At 45.9% G+C, this 17,668-nt stretch overlaps 1 protein-coding gene across 5 annotated transcripts in view; it reads right to left on the bottom strand.

The window, feature by feature from the left end:
* Positions 1-17,668, bottom strand: part of DLGAP1 (DLG associated protein 1) — a 978,335-nt gene that overhangs the window by 39,720 nt on the left and 920,947 nt on the right. For all 5 annotated transcript variants that reach the window (XM_029066588.2, XM_029066589.2, XM_029066592.2 and 2 more), the window contains one exon: positions 3,271-3,695. In XM_029066588.2, coding sequence (XP_028922421.1) covers positions 3,271-3,695 — 425 coding nt within the window. The remainder of the gene's footprint in view (positions 1-3,270; positions 3,696-17,668) is intronic.

Genomic DNA, 17,668 nt, shown 5'->3' with positions numbered 1-17,668 from the left:
GACTTGCCCACAGTCACACAGCTGACAAGTGGCAGAGCCAGGATTTGAACTCATGACCTCTGACTCCCAAGCCCTTGCTCTTTCCACTGAGCCTGTGTCCAACTTGATTATCTTGCATGTACACTAGTACTTAGATCTAGAGTTTGGCACATACATAGCACTCAACTAACACACAATTTTACTTATTACTTTCTAGACGTAGCCTTTGCTCTCTATTTTCCATTTCCTCATCACCAATTACGCTCACTGGAGATTTATTTTACAAGTTAACTCTTAAACTATTGATCATTTTGATCCTTAAAACTATTGGCTTAACCACAATAATGATATTAATAATGATTGTGGGTTTTGTTAAATGCTAAAGATGTGTCAAGCACTTTTCTAAGCACTAGGGTAGATATAAGATAATAAGATGAGACAGACCCCATGCCCCACATGGGCCAAGGTCTCTAGCAGTGAGGTAGAATAGGTTTGGAATCCCCATTATACAGATGAGGAAACCGAGGCACAGATGAGGTAAGTCTATTGTCCAAGGAAGCGGATGGTGGAGTCAGGATTAGAACTCAGGCCTGCCGTGTGCCCAATTCATTCGCCCACACTGCTTTTCCCGGGTTACTTCGGGACTTTCTCGTCAGATTTCCTTTGGTTCAACATGTGGAACCCCAGCTAGAGTTACCAGGTGACAGCGGGTGACAGTGATGTAGTGCATAGAGCCCAGGCCTGGGAGTCAGAAGTTCATGGGTTCTAATCCCGACTCCACCACGTGTCTGCTGTGTGACCTTGGTCAAGTTACTTCACTTCTCTGGGCCCCAGTTACCTCATCTGTAAAATGGGGATTGAGACTGGGAGCCCCATGTGGAACAGGGACTGTGTCCAACCCGATTTGCTTGTATCCACGACACCGCCCGATACAGTGTAAGTGCTTAACAAATACCACACTTAGGCCCTTTATAGCCAGCTGACAGTGGGAAAACCCGCCTCTAACAAATGACCTGACAAAATGTCATCACTTGCTTCCCCGAGGAGAAAACGTTTCCTGCAACTTTGAGAGTTAAAGGCTGCTACGTAATAATTATAATAATAGGTGAAGCACTTATTATATGCCAGGAAGTGTGCAAAGCACTGGCGTAGATACAAGCTGCTTTCTTTTGTATTGTTGTCTGTCTCCCCCCTTCTAGACGGTGAGCCCGTTGGATAGGGATCGTCTCTTTTTGTTGCCGAATTGTACTTTCCAAGTGCTTAGTACAGTGCTCTGCACACAGAAAGTGCTCAATAAATATGATTGAATGAATGAATACAAGCGAATTGTATTGGAAACAGTCGGTCTTGATTCCCATTTTACAGATGAGGCAACTGAGGCACAGAGAAGTTAAATGACTTGCCCAAGCTCACACACAGCAGACAAAGTGGTGGATTTGGGATTAGAATGCAGGTTCTACTGACTCCCAGGCCAGTGCTGTAACCACTAGGCCTCGTTATAATAATAATAATAATAACAATGTTGGTATTTGCTAAGTGCTTACTATGTGCAGAGCACTGTTCTAAGCACTGGGGTAGATACGGGGTAATCAGCTTGTCCCACGTGAGGCTCCCAGTCTTCATCCCCATTTTACAGGTGAGGTAACTGAGGCACAGAGAAGTTAAGTGACTTGCCCACAGTCACATGGCTGCCAAGTGGAAGAGCCCGGATTCGAACCCATGACTTCTGACTCCCAAGCCCGTGCTCTTTCCGCTGAGCCACGTATGTCTGTGCATTTATTTTTTCCATACCTCCACCATCCTTTCCATGATCATGTTATAAAAACTAACATGGCCTAGTGGCAAGAGCCCAGGCCTGGATTCTAATCCCAGCTCCACCACTTGTCTGTTATGTGACCTTGGTCCAGTCCCTTAACCTCTCTGTGCCTCAGTTCCCTCATCTGCCAAATAAGGATCCAATCTCTGTTCTCCCTCCTACTTAGACCGTGAGCCCCGTGTGGGACCTGCTGATCTTGTATTTCCCTCAGCATTTAGTACAGTACTTGGCACAGAGTAAGGTCTGGAGAAATACCACAATTGTTAATATCTTGAGAGCCTTAGCGTCTGTGCTGACCGCCGGTTCTGCCTGGTTTATCTAGTTGAGAGCCGTGGGTGGGCAGGCAGGTGACAGTGATGTAGTGGATAGACCGCGGGTCTGGGAGTCAGAAGGTCATGGGTTCTAATCCCAGATCCGCCCCACGTCTGCTGTGTGACCTTGGGCAAGTCACTTCACTTCTCTGGGCCTCAGTTACCTCATCTGTAAAATGGGGATTGAGACTCTGAACCCCATTTGGGACAGGGACTGCATCCAACTCGATTTGCTTGTTTCTACTAAAGTGCCCAGGACAGAGTAAGAGAAAGCAGCGTGGCTCAGTGGAAAGAGCACGGGCTTTGGAGTCAGAGGTCATGGGTTCAAATCCCTGCTCTGCCACTTGTCAGCTGTGTGACTGTTGGCAAGTCACTTCACTTCTCTGGGCCTCAGTTACCTCATCTGGAAAATGGGGATAAAGACTGTGAGCCCCACGTGGGACAACCTGATTCCCCTGTGTCTACCCCAGCGTTTAGAACAGTGCTCTGCACATAGTAAGCGCTTAACAAATACCAACATTATTATTATTATTAACAAATACCACAATTATTATTATTAGAAGCAGCATGGCTTAGTGGATAGAGCCCGGGCCTGAGAGTCAGAAGTCATGGGTTCTAATCCCAGATCTGCCTCACGTCTGCTGTGTGACCTTGGGCAAGTCACTTCACTTCTCTGGGCCTCAGTTACCTCATCTGTAAAATGGGGATTGAGACTCTGAGCCCCATTTGGGACAGGGATCGCGTCCAACTCGATCTGTTTGCATCTACTACAGTGCCCAGGACAGAGTAAGTGCTTCAGAAATACCGCAATTATTATTATTAGAAGCAGCGTGGCTTAGCGGATAGGAACCGGGCCTGGGAGTCAGAAGTCATGGGTTCTAACGCCAGCTCCGCCACTTGTCTGCCATGTTGCCTTGGGCAAGTCACTTCACTTCTTCGGGCTTCAGTTCCCTGATCTGTGAAATGGAGATGGAGAGTATGAGCTCCGTGTGGGTGCGGGACTGTGTCCAATCTGATTTCCTTGTATCCACCTCAGTGCTAATAAAATAGATTATATTATTAATACATATATATTATTATTACTATCAGCTGGAACGGGACATCTTATTCGTTTAGGAACGGACGCGGGGAAGGCGCACGAGAACAGAAATGGATGGTACTTACTGTCGTCGGGCAAATTATTCTCCCGCTCTTCTCTCTCCATCTGCTGACACCAACCTTCCATCCGGTCCCTCTCGGCCTGGAGGAGCTTGAGGAACCAGTGGCCGTCGCGGTGACACACTGACCTGTGGACGGCCTCCAAGGGGTCTTCCGTGATCGAGTCGATCCAGGGGTCGGGAGGGGGCAGGATGGAAGGGTCAAAATCCGCGTCAAAGTCATCGTCCGCGGCGCAGGCGTGGTAGTGGTTCCCGGAGCCCTGGATGCTGACGGTGGAGGTGCCCGCGTCCCGGGACACCTGGCGGGAGGCGGGAGCCGGGCCCGGGCTGCCGTCGTCCCGAGGGGCCGGGGGGCTGTCCGGGCTCTCGTGGAAGTCCAGGTCCGCCTGCACGGCCGCCGTCACGCTATTGGAGCGGGTGAACCTGCGGAAGCTGGGGAGAGCACGACAGGGACGGCTCAGCGTCGGGGATTTCACACCCCGGGAGGAAGGGCGGGAAGCGGGCCGGCCTAGCGGCAAGGCGGAGAGGAGCGAGCACGGGCCCGCGAGTCAGAAGGGCAGGGGTGCTAATCCCGGCTCCGTCGCTTGTCTGCTCTGTGGGCTTGGGCGAGTCACTTCGCTGCTCTGGACCTCTGGTACCTCATCTGGAAAATGGAGGTTGAGACCGCGAGCCCCGTCGGGGACAGGGACCGTGTCCACCCCGATTTGCTTAGCACACTGCCTGGCGCTTAATAAGTTCTTAACAAAGACCACATTTATTATTGTTATTATTAGTGGCAAGAGCCCGGGCTTGGGAGTCTATTTATTTATACTGATGTCTGTTTACTTGTTTTGATGTCTGTCTCCCCTACGATGTAGGCCCATCGTGGGCAGGGATTGTCTGTCTTTATTGCTGCACTGTATTTTCCGAGCGCTTAATACAGTGCTCTGCACACAGTAAGTGCTCAATAAATATGGTTGAATGAATGAATGAGTCAGAGAATATGGGCTTTAATCCCGGCTCCGACCCTTGTCTACCGAGCGACTTTGGGTAAGTCACTTCACTTCTCTGGGCTTCAGTTACCTCATCTGGAAAGTGGGGATGAAGACTGTGAGCTCCATGTGGGACAAAGACTGTGTACAACCTGATTACCTGTATCTACCCCCGTGTTTAAAAAAATGTTTGGCACATAGTAAGTCCTTAACAGATACCATAACTACCATTATTATTGCTATTATTTTTGTTATTAAGAATGATGGTAGGGTTTGTCAGTGGCCTTCTGTGGAGGTTGTCATGTTTAAAAAGATACCTAAAGTTATCTGCCTTAGAGAAATCAGAGATGACATAATAATAAACTCCTCACTCTAGGCTTCAAGGCTCTCCATCACCTTGCCCCTTCCTACCTCTCCTCCCTTCTCTCTTTCTACCGCCCACCCCGCACGCTCCGCTCCTCTGCCGCCCACCTCCTCGCCGTCCCTCGGTCTCGCCCGTCCCGCCGTCGACCCCCGGGTCACGTCCTCCCGCGGTCCTGGAACGCCCTCCCTCCTCACCTCCGCCAAACTGATTCTCTTTCCCTCTTCAAAACCCTACTTAAAAATCACCTCCTCCAAGAGGCGTTCCCAGACTGAGCTCCTCTTTCCCCTCTACTCCCTCTGCCATCCCCCCTTTACCTCTCCGCAGCTAAAGCCTCATTTTCCCCTTTTCCCTCCGCTCCTCCACCTCTCCCTTCCCATCCCCACAGCACTGTACCCGTCCGCTCAACTGTATATATTTTCGTTACCCTATTTATTTTGTTAATGAATTGTACATCGCCTCGATTCTATTTAGTTGCCATCGGTTTTTACGAGATGTTCTTCCCCTTGACGCTGTTTATTGCCATTGTTCTTGTCTGTCCGTCTCCCCCGATTAGACCGTAAGCCCGTCAAACGGCAGGGACTGTCTCTATCTGTTGCCGACTTGTTCATCCCAAGCACTTAGTACAGTGCTCTGCACATAGTAAGCGCTCAATAAATACTATTGAATGAATAATAATAATAATAACTATCCTGACTCCACCACCTGCCTGCTGTGTAACCTTGAGCGAAGGACTTACCTTGTCTGTGCCTCAGTTACCTCATCTAAAAGTAATAATGATGGTACTTATTAAGCACTTCCTAAGTGTCAATCACTGTTCTAAGCACTGGGGGAGATACAAGTGAATCAGGTTGGACACAGTCCCTTGTCCCACATGGGGCTCACACTCTTAATCCCCATTTTACTGAGGCCAGAGAATGAAGTGACTTGCCTAAGGTCACACAGCAGACATTTTACCTCACCTGTAAAATAGGGATTCAAAATCTGTTCTGCCTCCTCATCTTATTTATTATCTTGTATCTTTTTACGCACTTACTATGTGCCGGGCACTGGACTAAGCTCTGGACACAGTCTCCGTCCCACATGGGGCTCACACAGACTCCGTCCCATATGGGGCTCACAGTCTTAATCCCCATTTTGCAGAAGAGGGTACTGAGACACAGAGAAGTGAAGTGACTTACCCAAGCAACCAAGTGGCCGAGCCGGGATTAGAACCCAAGACCTTCTGACTCTCAGACCCTGCTTAGTGTATAGGAATACAGCAGCAGGAGGTTTTGAGTTCAAGTCCCACTTGGAAGGAAAGGATGTAGCAGGAGTTAGCCACTACCATCCTTTCCTCTAGGATAAGGAGCTGGATCCTGATGATCCCTGTTTTCTATCATGTATGTGGATTTATCATCTTCCTTTTCATAATTCTCCTCTGGCTCAGTGGAAAGAGCGTGGGCTTCGGAGTCAGAGGTCATGGGTTCGACTCCCGGCTCTGCCAGTTGTCAGCTGTGTGACTGTGGGCGAGTCACTTAACTTCTCTGTGCCTCAGTTACCTCACCTGTAAAATGGGGATTAACTGTGAGCCTCACGTGGGACAACCTGATTACCCTGTATCTCCCCCAGGGCTTAGAACAGTGCTCTGCACATAGTAAGGGCTTAAAAAATACCAATATTATTATTATTACAAGGTAATCAAGTTGTCCCACATGGGGCTCACAGTCTTAATCCCCATTTTATAGATGAGGTAGCTGAGGTATAGAGAAGTGAAATGGCTTGCCCAAGGTCATCCCCACTCCGCCACTGTATTTTGGGTGACCTTGGGCAAGTCACTTCACATCTCTGTGCCTTGGTTCCCACATCTGTAAAATGGGGATTAAGACTGTGAACCCTACGTGGAACAGGTATAGTATCCAACCCAATTATCTTATGTCTATCTACCCTAGTGCTTAGAACAGTCCCCGGTGCACAGTAAGCTCTTTCAAATACCATCATTATTATTAGTATAGAGCTCTGCACAAAATAAGTGCCCAATAATTACCACTGATCGATGTGGGGGAGAGCCGAGATAATCAGGTCAGACTCGATCTCTGATCAGACTCACTGTGAGCCCCACGTGGGACAGGGACTGTGTCCAACCCAATTTACCGGTATCCACCCCATTGCTTTGTACAGTGCCTGGCACACAGGAAGCTCTTAACAAATATCATAATTATTATTAATAGGAGGGAGTACAGGATTGAATCCCCATTTTACAGATAAGGAAACTGAGGGCCGGAGAAGTGAAGTGACTTGGCCAAGGTGGCGCGTCAGGCAGGCGGTGGAGCTGGGATCAGTCGCAGGCTCTTTGCACTAGGCCAGGGCTTTTCTCCGTGCCCGGCTCCCCCGGAGCATCCGTCTGAAAAATACTTCCAGCAGCCTTTTTGGCCGCGGACCTTCGTGGCATCAGCTCTGAGCTGAGCACGAGAATTTCTCCCACTTTCAATCGAGATGGTGGCGAGCGTGGGTCACTGTGGGTCAGTGGTGGAACAGGGGCTGGGGCTGTTCAGTTTACCAGGGGCCTAGCGTAAGGAGCACGGGTCCGGGAGTCAGAAGACCTGGGTTCTGATCCCGGCTCCGCCACTTGTCTGCTGTGTGACCTTGGGCGAGTTATTTCACTTCTCTGGGCCTCAGTTTCCTCTTCTGTAAAATGGGGATTAGGACTGTGAGCCCAACGTGAGACAGGGACTGTGTTCAACCTGATTACCTTGTGTCTGCCCCAGTGCATTGCACAGTTCCTGGGGGATAGTAAGGGCTTCACGAATAGTATTTTTTTAAAAAATAAGCATTGAACAAGTATGACAATTATTATTATTATTATTATTAATAATTGATTATATCGCCTCAAGATCCCAGCCACTGTGCTGGCTCCTCCCATTACCTAACTCATGCCCGACCTCTGAGGATCCATTTTAGATTATGCAAGGCCATCCAGAGAGGGGCAGGGAAGGAGAGCGCAGCGTGGCTCAATGGAAAGAGCACGGGCTTTGGAGTCAGAGCTCATGAGTTCGAATCCCAGCTCTGCCACTTGTCGGCTGTGTGACTGTGGGCAAGTCACTTAACTTCTCTGTGCCTCAGTTCCCTCATCTGTAAAATGGGGATTAAAACTGTGAGCCCCACGTGGGACAACCTGATTCCCCTATGTCTACCCCAGCGCTTAGAACAGTGCTTGGCACATAGTAAGCGCTTAACAAATACCAACATTATTATTATTATTATTATGTGCAGAGCACTGTTCTAAGCGCTGGGGTAGATACAGGGTGATCAGGTTATCCCACGTGAGGCTCACAGTTAATCCCCATTTTACAGATGAGGGAACTGGGGCACAGAGAAGTTAAGTGACTTGTCCACAGTCACACAGCAGACAAGTGGCCCATATGCAGCTGCAGAATAGTACCCAACAGCCCTTCCTCCCAAATGTTCCAGCAGCTGCAGAGAATGGCTGGGGCAGAGTGGGGTTGTAAGGAGCTGAAAAAGCCACTACCCTGTGTCCTTTGGAATGGACTAACAGTCAGTCAGTCAGTCATATTTATTGAGCGCTTACTCTGTGCAGAACACTGGACTACGCTCTTGGGAGCGTACAATGGAGCAATAGAATGGGCACATTCCCTGTCCACAATGAGCTCACACCCTTCTTATATCCTGTGCTCTCTCTGCTCACACAGGATTTTCACTGGGTTGGGGAATGGGAGCTGTTTTACTCGAAGCTCTGCACCTGCCTGCTGTATGACCTTGGGCAAGTCATTTAACTTCTCTGTGCCTCAGTGTCTTGATCTACCCCTCGGACTGTTGCCCCCATGGCCGGCAAGGACTGTGTCCAACCCGATTTATCTTGTATCTCTTCCAGGGTGTGCTTAGCACAGGTAAGTCTGACAAGCACCGCAATTTTTATGATTATTCTCTCACAAACCTTCCCCGATTAATTCCTAATTCCCTGAGGCCTACCATCCAACATCCTCCTCTAGCCCTTCTGTATTTACTTACACCCACCTTCAGCACATACATATGTATATATAAAAATACATATATGGATATACACATACAATTGCACAATTATTTATTACGCTGATGCTACGCTCGGTAAATATTTTCACGTCTGCCTCCATTAAATGGTAAACTCCTTGAGGGCAGGGTATGTGTCTTGTGTTTCCTTTGGACTTTCTCAAGTGCTTTTTTTAAATGGAGAAGGCTCTCAATGAACACCTTTACTATCACACATTCACAGAACTTGTCCTAAGACAGTGTGTTCCAAAGCAGTTTCCAGACCATTAAACTCTGCAGATGTGATTTCTTTCCTCTGTGCAAACAAAACCAGTTTCCCCACCTTCAAAGTTTTAATGAAGGCACACCTCCTCCAAGAGGCCTTCCCCATTTAGGGCTTCATTTCTTCCTCTCCCACTCCTTTCTGCGTCACCCTTGATCTTGGTTTTGCCCCTTTTATTCCCCATTATTTATATAATATATAAATTTATATATTACATAGAATATAATTTATATAATTTAATCATATATAATTTATTTTCAATTATATAAATTTATAGATTTATGAATATTTTACTCCCCACTGCACTTATATCTATATCCACAGTTTATTTATTTACATTGATCTCCATCTGCCCCTGTAGACTGTGAGCTCTTTATGGGCAGGGAACGTGTCTACCAAGTCTGTTACATCGCACTCTCCCAAGAGCTTAATAAAGTGCTTCGCACTCAGGAAGCGCTTAATAAATAAAATCGACTGATTGATGAAGAGCTACTCACTGTGCATGAACGGATCCGGGCCGTTTAGTATGACTTTTCCTCAGAGGAAAATTGTTAGTGGCTCAGTTGGCTTTGGCTTTTTCCCTTCAAGGACCTCCGTGATTTTGGTCCAGTAATTGTCAAGGAGAAAATAGGTTTGTGACTTTCAGAACTAGGCTGGTAACAGTCCTGCTCTATTATAGGATTTATTGGAGAGGCGATTACAAATGTAAGCTCCTTGTGGGCAGGGGTTATGTCTATCAACTCTTTTATACTGTACTCTCCCAAGTACAGGATACAGTGCTCTTCCCCCCTTTCAAAGCCCTACTGAAGGCTCACCTCTTCCAGGAGGCCTTCCCAGACTGAGTCCCCCTTTTCCTCACCATCGCCCCAACTTGCTCCCTTTGCTCTACCCCCTTCCCCGCCCCAGAGCACTCGTGCATTTATGTACCTATCTATAATTCTATTTATTTATATCGATGCCTGTTTACTTGTTTCGATGAGTGCATATATATCTGTAATTCTATTTATTCATGTTGATGCTACTGATGCCTGTTTACTTGTTTTGTTGTCTGTCTCTCCCCTTCTAGGCTGTGAGCCCATTGTGGGCAGGGCTGTCTCTATTTGTTGCTGAATTGTACTTTCCAAGTGCTTAGTACAGTGCTCTACACAAAGGAGGTGCTCAATAAATGATTAAATGAATGAATGAATGCTCTGCACCCAATAAGTGCTCAGTAAATGAGTGAAATAACCCTGATATTTTTCCAGAGGTTGATCCACTGACCTCATTACTAGAGACCTTAAAGACAGTAAGCTCTCAATTAATATGATTGATTGATCAATGGATAGAACTCAACTATCCCTCATTAATGGGGATTAAGACTTGGAACAACCTGATTGCCTGGTATCTATCCCAGTGCTTAGAACAATGCGTAGCACATAGTAAGCGCTTAACAAATACCATCATTATTATTATTATTATTAATCTGCCAGGCTACAACCATGTAGATATCCTCAAATTATCTTCCAACTCACAACAATCTTTTTAATCAACCTGCACTACCCAGATGGTTAAATTTATTATTCCCTCAATTCTGCCATAACACAAGTTTCCACAATGTATTTGGGCTAAAATACTGTAAGGACATAGAGCACATTCATCTGACATGACAAGACTCTACACAGTGTATCGCAGTGTTGAAAAGAAACTGATTTGTGCAAGAGTACACGTGTACGCAGTGTATATTTCAACCCCAGTTTTCCTGAATGTGGGGTGTGGCAAGAATCGACACCTCCTCCCAACTTTAAGGGACAATTGGAAAGTCAACATTATGGTCATATCTTTTACTCATTATTTCTGTTGTTTGACATTTATTTTAATGTCTGTTGCCCCTTGAAGATCATAAACTCTTTGCGGGCAGGGAATGTGTCTACCAACTTTATGGTATTGTACTCTCCCAAGAGTTTAGTACAGTGCTCTGCACACAGTCAGTGCTCAGTAAATATCATTGACTGATGGGTCCAATGTAAGTTATAGTCGGCTCTAGGTTGTATCGGACCACGGGTAGATATCTGTAGCTAGAGTAACATCTACTGAATTTGAGAATGAGAAAAGTATGGTGCTCATAGCTGGATACACTATTATTCCATGATTCCACAGTGATTCTGCGATTCCATTTATTTTAAGAAGCCAAATGAAGCCTGCTTCACTGTTTTATGTTTTTATGATTAAGTGCTTACAATGTGCCAGGAATTGCATTAAGCTCTGGAGTAGATACATGCTAATCCGATTCGAGAAATCACTTTTGGCAAAGTCATTCTATCTATCATGGGTGTGCCATCTTGTGTAAGATGGAATACTCAAAAATCAGAGCGAACGTGGAAATCAGTGCTGAGCACATAGTAAGCACTCAATAAATACCACTAATGATAATGATGAAAAAGTGGAGAAATGGCATCGTCTAGTGGAAGGCCCTTAAGTGTGCTTTGAACACAGTAAGTGCTCAATAAATACAATTGAACTTAAGAGCATGGGACTGGGAGTCAGAAGACCTGAGTTCTAATCCCAGTTCTGCCAGCTGCTTGCTGTATGTCCTTGGGCAAGAAACTCAAGTTCTCTGTGCCTCAGTTCCCTCAACTGTAAAATGGGGATTCAATGTCTGTTCTCCATCCTACTTAGACTGTGAGCCCCATGCAGGACGGGGACTCTTTCTGACCTAATTAACCTGTACCTATCCCAGAGCTTAGAACAGTGTTTGACAAAAACTATGCGCCTAATAAATACCATAAAAAACCAAAAAACCCAAAACAAAATAAAAATAGTATCAGAAAGCAATGAATCACAGCAGCATAAGCTTCCAAATGACAACTCACTACTGAATTGACTGCCTGATTACTTGTTTTGTTTTATTGTCTGTCTCCCCCTTGTAGACGGTGAGGTCGTTGTTGGACCGGGATTGTCTCTACCTGTTGCTGAATTGTACATTCCAAGCGCTTAGTACAGTGCTCTGCACACAGCAAGCACTCAATAAATACGACTGAATGAATGAATGAACTCACTGATTTCTCATGTTTCTGCTTGAGAGACTCTCTCTGCAATTTAGCTTCTCTCACTTTGGTTTATGAAGCAGCATGGCCTAATGGTTAGCGCATAGGCTTGGGAGTTAGAAGGACCTGAGTTCTCATCCCAGCTCTGCCAATTGCCTGCTGTGTTACCTTGATGATGACGGTATATGTTAAGTGCTTACTATGTGCGAAGCACTGTTCTAAGCACGGCGGGGATACAAGGTGATCAGGTTGTCCCACGTGGGACTCACAGCCTTAATCCCCATTTAACAGATAATAATAATAATAATGGTGGTATTTGTTAAGCGCTTACTATGTGCCGAGCACTGTTCTAAGCGCTGGGGTAGACTCAGGGGAATCAGGTTGTCCCACGTGGGGCTCACAGTCTTAATCCCCATTTTACAGATGAGGTAATTGAGGCACTGAGAAGTTAAGTGACTTGCCCAAAGTCACACAGCTGACAAGTGGCCGAGCCGGGATACGAACCCATGACCTCTGACTCCAAAGCCCGTGCTCTTTCCACTGAGCCATGCTGCTTCAACAGAAGAGGTAACTGAGGCACAGAGAAGCTAAGTGACTTGCCCAACGTCACCCAGCTGACAAGTGGTGGAGTCGGGATTAGAACCCATGACCTCTGACTCGCAACCTGTGCTCTTTCCTCTGAGCCGAAGTCACTTCACTCTCTGGGCCTCAGTTCCCTTATCTGTAAAATGGGGATGAAGATCGTGAGCCCCACGTGGGACAGGGACGCGTCCAATCCAATTTGCTTATAACAACCGTGGCACTTAGTATGCTGCTTGGCCTATGGAAGTGCTTAATAAACACCACAGTTATTATATAGTAGTAGTAGTAATATTACTCCCTTCAAGTTGTTTCTGTCTCCGATGTCGAGCTGTCTCCCTTTTTCTGAGTGTCAATACTGCAGCCTCTAGCTCGTTGTGGGCAGGGAAGATGTCCATTTATTGTTCTATTGTACTCTCCTGAGCGCTCAGTACAGTGCTCCTCACACAGTAAGCGCTCAATAACTACGAAATGCAGTTTATATTCTGTCTTTCGGATTCACACCAGATCCCAACTGTGAAAACACTAAGCTCTACTTACCAAGATGATGTCTTGCCAGAGGCATTACATTTCCCAACTTTCAAGAATACGGGTCCCTTATTGTTTTCTAATCCAGCAAAAGCCACCCAAGCCCGACTGTGTCCACACCGCCTCCCCCCGCCCCACTCCCGCAAAACTGAGTGACCTAGTTTCGTTCGCCTTTGTTTCCTTATCTGAACAAAACTCCGACTCGCAGACTTTCCAGACGGGCCGGTCCCGACCGTAGGCCGTGTAAATGTATCTATCTTCTTAAGAAAAATGCCTTGGCGATAGATTAATAGCAGTTAACAGTTAAGTCACCCAGAAAGCGGTGGAAGTTAAGCGAAATGAGATGAGAAGCCGAGCCTTTTGAACGGGACAGAGTGATCCAATCTGCTCAGTTTCCTTTAGAACGTGCCTTCCCACATCGCTTTCAAAGGATGTTCTGTCTAAGACATTTTCCGAACCTTTCTACTTAAAACTTCTGCTTGGTCCTTAATGATGTTGGTACTTGTTAAGCGCTTACTATGTGCAGAGCACTGTTCTAAGCGCTGGGGTAGACACAAGGGAAGCAGGTCGTCCCACGTGGGGCTCACAGTCTTAATCCCCATTTTATAGATGAGGTAATGGAGGCACAGAGAAGTTAAGTGACTTGCCCAGAGTCACACAGCTGACAAGTGGCAGAGCCGGCATTCGAACCCATGACCTCTGACTCCAAAGCCCGAGCTCTTTCCACTGAGCCACGCTGCTTCCGTACCCTGCTCAGATTCCTCAGTGTCGTTTTGAACCTACCGGTCAAACGCTGGCCATGACTCAGATCGGGAAAGGAGCTTTTTCATATATGAACCGTAAACTCCAAGCAAACCCACATTCTCAACCCCTGTGCTTTTTCGCTCATTGGTGCCCCGCAGGCACGAGGCACAATAATTACAACTTCTGCAGACTTCTGGCAGATCTCTGGCCTAAGGTGCAGAAAACCATGAAGCCACAGACAGGATAAACCAGTATGGAACACAATACAATGTCTGTTCTGAACGGCGATAGGCAAGGCGACCTCTTAGTATTCACCCCGCCGCTTCTCCGTGTTTCTCTGACGAAACCAGTTTACATTTCTAATTGGAGGATGACTTTTTCTTTCTTCGTAGAGCAGGTTCCAAAACAATACACCAGATGTACTGTTTTTCTGTCTTAATTCCCCCTTTGAAATAAGCAGCGTGGCCTAGTGGATGGAGCCCGGGCCTGGGAGTCAGAAGGACCTGGGTTCTAATCCCATCTCGGCTATTTTTCTGCTATGTGACCTTGGGCAAGTCATTTCATTTTGCCGGGCCTCATTTACCTCATCTGGAAAATGGGGATTAAGACTGTGAGCCCCATGGGGGATATGGACTGTGCCCAGCCTGATTAGATTGGATCAACCCAGCGTGGCTCAGGGGAAAGAGCATGGGCTTGGGAGTCAGAGGTCATGGGTTCGAATCCCAGCTCTGCCACTTGTCAGCTGTGTGACTGTAGGCAAGCCACTTAACTTCTCTGTGCCTCAGTTACCTCATCTGTATAATGGGGATTAAGACTGTGAGCCTCATGTGGGACAATCTGATTACCCTGTATCTATCCCAGTGCTTAGAACAGTGCTCTGCACATAGTAAGCACTTAACAAATACCAACATTATTATTATTATTATTATTACTACCCCAGCGATTAGTTCAGTGCCTGGCACATAAAAAGTGCTTAATAAAAACCATTAAATTAAAAAAAACCCAACAACAAGGGGATTGGTCAACCTGAGCTATTTGTTATTTGTCTCTTGGAGCCCTTTCACATTGGAGGATATTCTCTGGAAGAAAAATTCCTAGATTACTAATAATCCTGGTATTTATTAAGCCCTTTCTATGTGTCAGGCACTGTATATAAGCTCTGAGGTGGACAGAAGCAAATCGGGTTGGAGACAGTCTGTCGTCCCACATGGGGCTCACCATCTTCATCTTCATTTTACAGATGAGGGAACCGAGGCCCAGAGAAGTGAAGTGATTTGTCCGAGGACACACAGCAGACAAGTGGCCGAGCCGGGATTAGAACCCCTGACCTTCTGACTCCCTGGCCCATGCTCTATCCATTATGCCATGGTTCCCATTTTCAAAGCCCTACTAAAATTGTAGCGCCCTAAAGTTCCCAGACTAATCTCTCATTCCCCCACTCTTTTTTCTTATGCACTTGAGTCTGCACCTCTTAAACACTGAGATATTCACTTCTAACCCCATAGCTCTTACATCCATACCGTTATTCTCTGCCATTTCCCCTATCCGTAATTTCTTTTACTGACTGTGTGCCCCACTGGATTGTAATCCTTCAGGTCAGAGATTGTTTTTACCAACTCAATTATCTTGCACTGTCCCAAGCCCTTAATAGAGTGCTCTGCACTCAGTATAGTGGATTGATTGCTTGATTATTCATTATTTATTTATACTGATGTTTGTCTTCCTCTCTAGGCAGTAAGCTCACTGTGGGCAGGGAATGTGTCTGTTGTATTGTTATATTGTATTCTTCCATGCTCCGCACACAGTAAGTGCTTAATAAATACGATTGACTGTTTGATTGGTTGACAGACTACTCCCTGGAAGAAAATTCCTATCTTCATTTTTTAATTTCCAAATGGAGCTGCCCTGGTGATATCCCAGATAAAATGCTCTTTCAAGAGAGTTAAAGTGAAAGGAAAATCATATCAGTATCTAAGCCATTTAAAGGTATTTCTTTTCTTTTAAATGGTAAGGAAAATCATATCAGTATCTAAGCCATTTAAAGGTATTTCTTTTTTTTTTAAATGGTATTTGTTAAGTGCATACGATTTGTCAAGCTCTGTACTAAGCACTGGGGTGGATACAAGCTTATGAGGCTGGCTACAACCCCTGTCCCACATGGGGCTCACTGTCTAAATTGAAGGGAGGAGGACTTAATTCCCATTATACAGATGAGGTAACTGAGGCACACAGAAGCAAAACGACTTGCCCAGGGTCACACAGCAAGCAATTGGCAGGTCAAGAATTAGAACCCAGGTCCTCTGACTTCCAGCGCCGTGCTCTTTCTACTACGTCACACTGCTTCTCCACTCTAGTTTTCATTCCCCCAAACTGTAGGATGGGTATTTTTCTTTTTATCCGAGATAATACTTGGAATCTTATTAAATTTTCTTAAGTATTCTTCTTTATCCACGGATTCTGTTTTCCAGAGGGGGCCAGAATCCATTTCCAAATACATCTAGATTCTAAAGCAACTTGAGGCATTATGTCTACCTATTCTATAGTATCATTCCAAGTGCTTAGCACTGTGCTCTGTACACAGTAAGCGCCTGGAGAGCAGGGATAATCTCTAATTATATTATACCCTCCCAAGCGCTTAGTACAGCATTCTGTGCACAGTAAGCACTCGAAATACCATCAATTAGTTGCAGCCTTCTTTAGTTCCACAGTATGGTATAAAACAGAAGCAGCATGGTGTAGCGGATAGAACACGGTCCTGGGAGTCAGTGGTCAGGGGTTCTAATCCCGCCTCCATCACTTATCTGCTGTGTGACCTCGGGCAAGTCGCTTCACTTCTCTGGGCCTCAGTTACCTCACCTGGAAAATGGGGACTGAGACCGAGAGCCCCATGTGGGACAGGGACCGTGTGCAACTTGATTTGCTGGTATCCACCCCGAAGATTAGAAGAGTGTCTGGCACATAGTAAGCGCTTAACAAATGTTGGTATTTGTTAAGCGCTTACTATGTGCAGAGCACTGTTCTAAGCGCTGGGGTAGATACAGAGTAATCAGGTTGTCCCATGTGAGGCTCACAGTTAATCCCCATTTTACAGATGAGGTAACTGAGGCACCGAGAAGTTAAGAGAGGAAAACCTTGATAACTCATAGGATTTTGAGTGGTTGATAGTACAGTTGCTAGAATGTTCATTCATCATAACTTTGTTCACTTTTCCATTTATTCAATCATATTTATTGAACGCTTACTGTGTGCAGAGCATTACACTAAGTTCACTTTTGTGAGGTCTGGTTTGATTTTTTTTTTTAAATGGTATTTGTTTAGTGCCAGGTATGTTCTAGACATTATACTAAGCACTGGGGTATATACAATATAATCAGGTTGGCCACAATCCATGTCCCTCATGAGGCTCAGAGTTTTAATCCTCATTGTAAAGATGAGGTAACTGAGGTGCAGAGAAGTGAAGTGACTGCCCAAGATCACACAGCAAACAAATAATAAATGGCAGAAGTGGGTTTAGAGCTCGGATCCTTTCACTTCCAGGCCTGTGCTCTTTTTACTAGGCCACCCTGCTTCTCATCTGGATTCTGAAGATCTTTCCGGACCTTGTTTGTGAATACAAAGAGGTTGTTGGTTACCGGGCCTGCAGATCAGGCTGGGATTTTCTTCTCCCCACACAAATCAAATGTACTTTAAAAATATGAAAGGGGAAAAAAAAGGACGGCAAAGTATGCATTTCGGATATGAAATTGTAAGCCAAGTTTCAGACTTGCGCAATTCGAAACAGATGAGTGCCACACCCTGAAAACTAGAGTGCTCAGTAAGGAAATATTTTCAAGGCCAGGCAGGCTATTGTCAGGATTGTCAGAGAAGAGGAGCTTTTGCCAAATGCAGCTTGGAAAGTGAGAGCTAGAGAA

This window comes from Ornithorhynchus anatinus, chromosome 5 (assembly GCF_004115215.2).
Source record: "Ornithorhynchus anatinus isolate Pmale09 chromosome 5, mOrnAna1.pri.v4, whole genome shotgun sequence".
NCBI classification, from domain to species: Eukaryota; Metazoa; Chordata; class Mammalia; order Monotremata; family Ornithorhynchidae; genus Ornithorhynchus; species Ornithorhynchus anatinus.
This window is presented reverse-complemented; position numbering and strand designations above follow the sequence as displayed.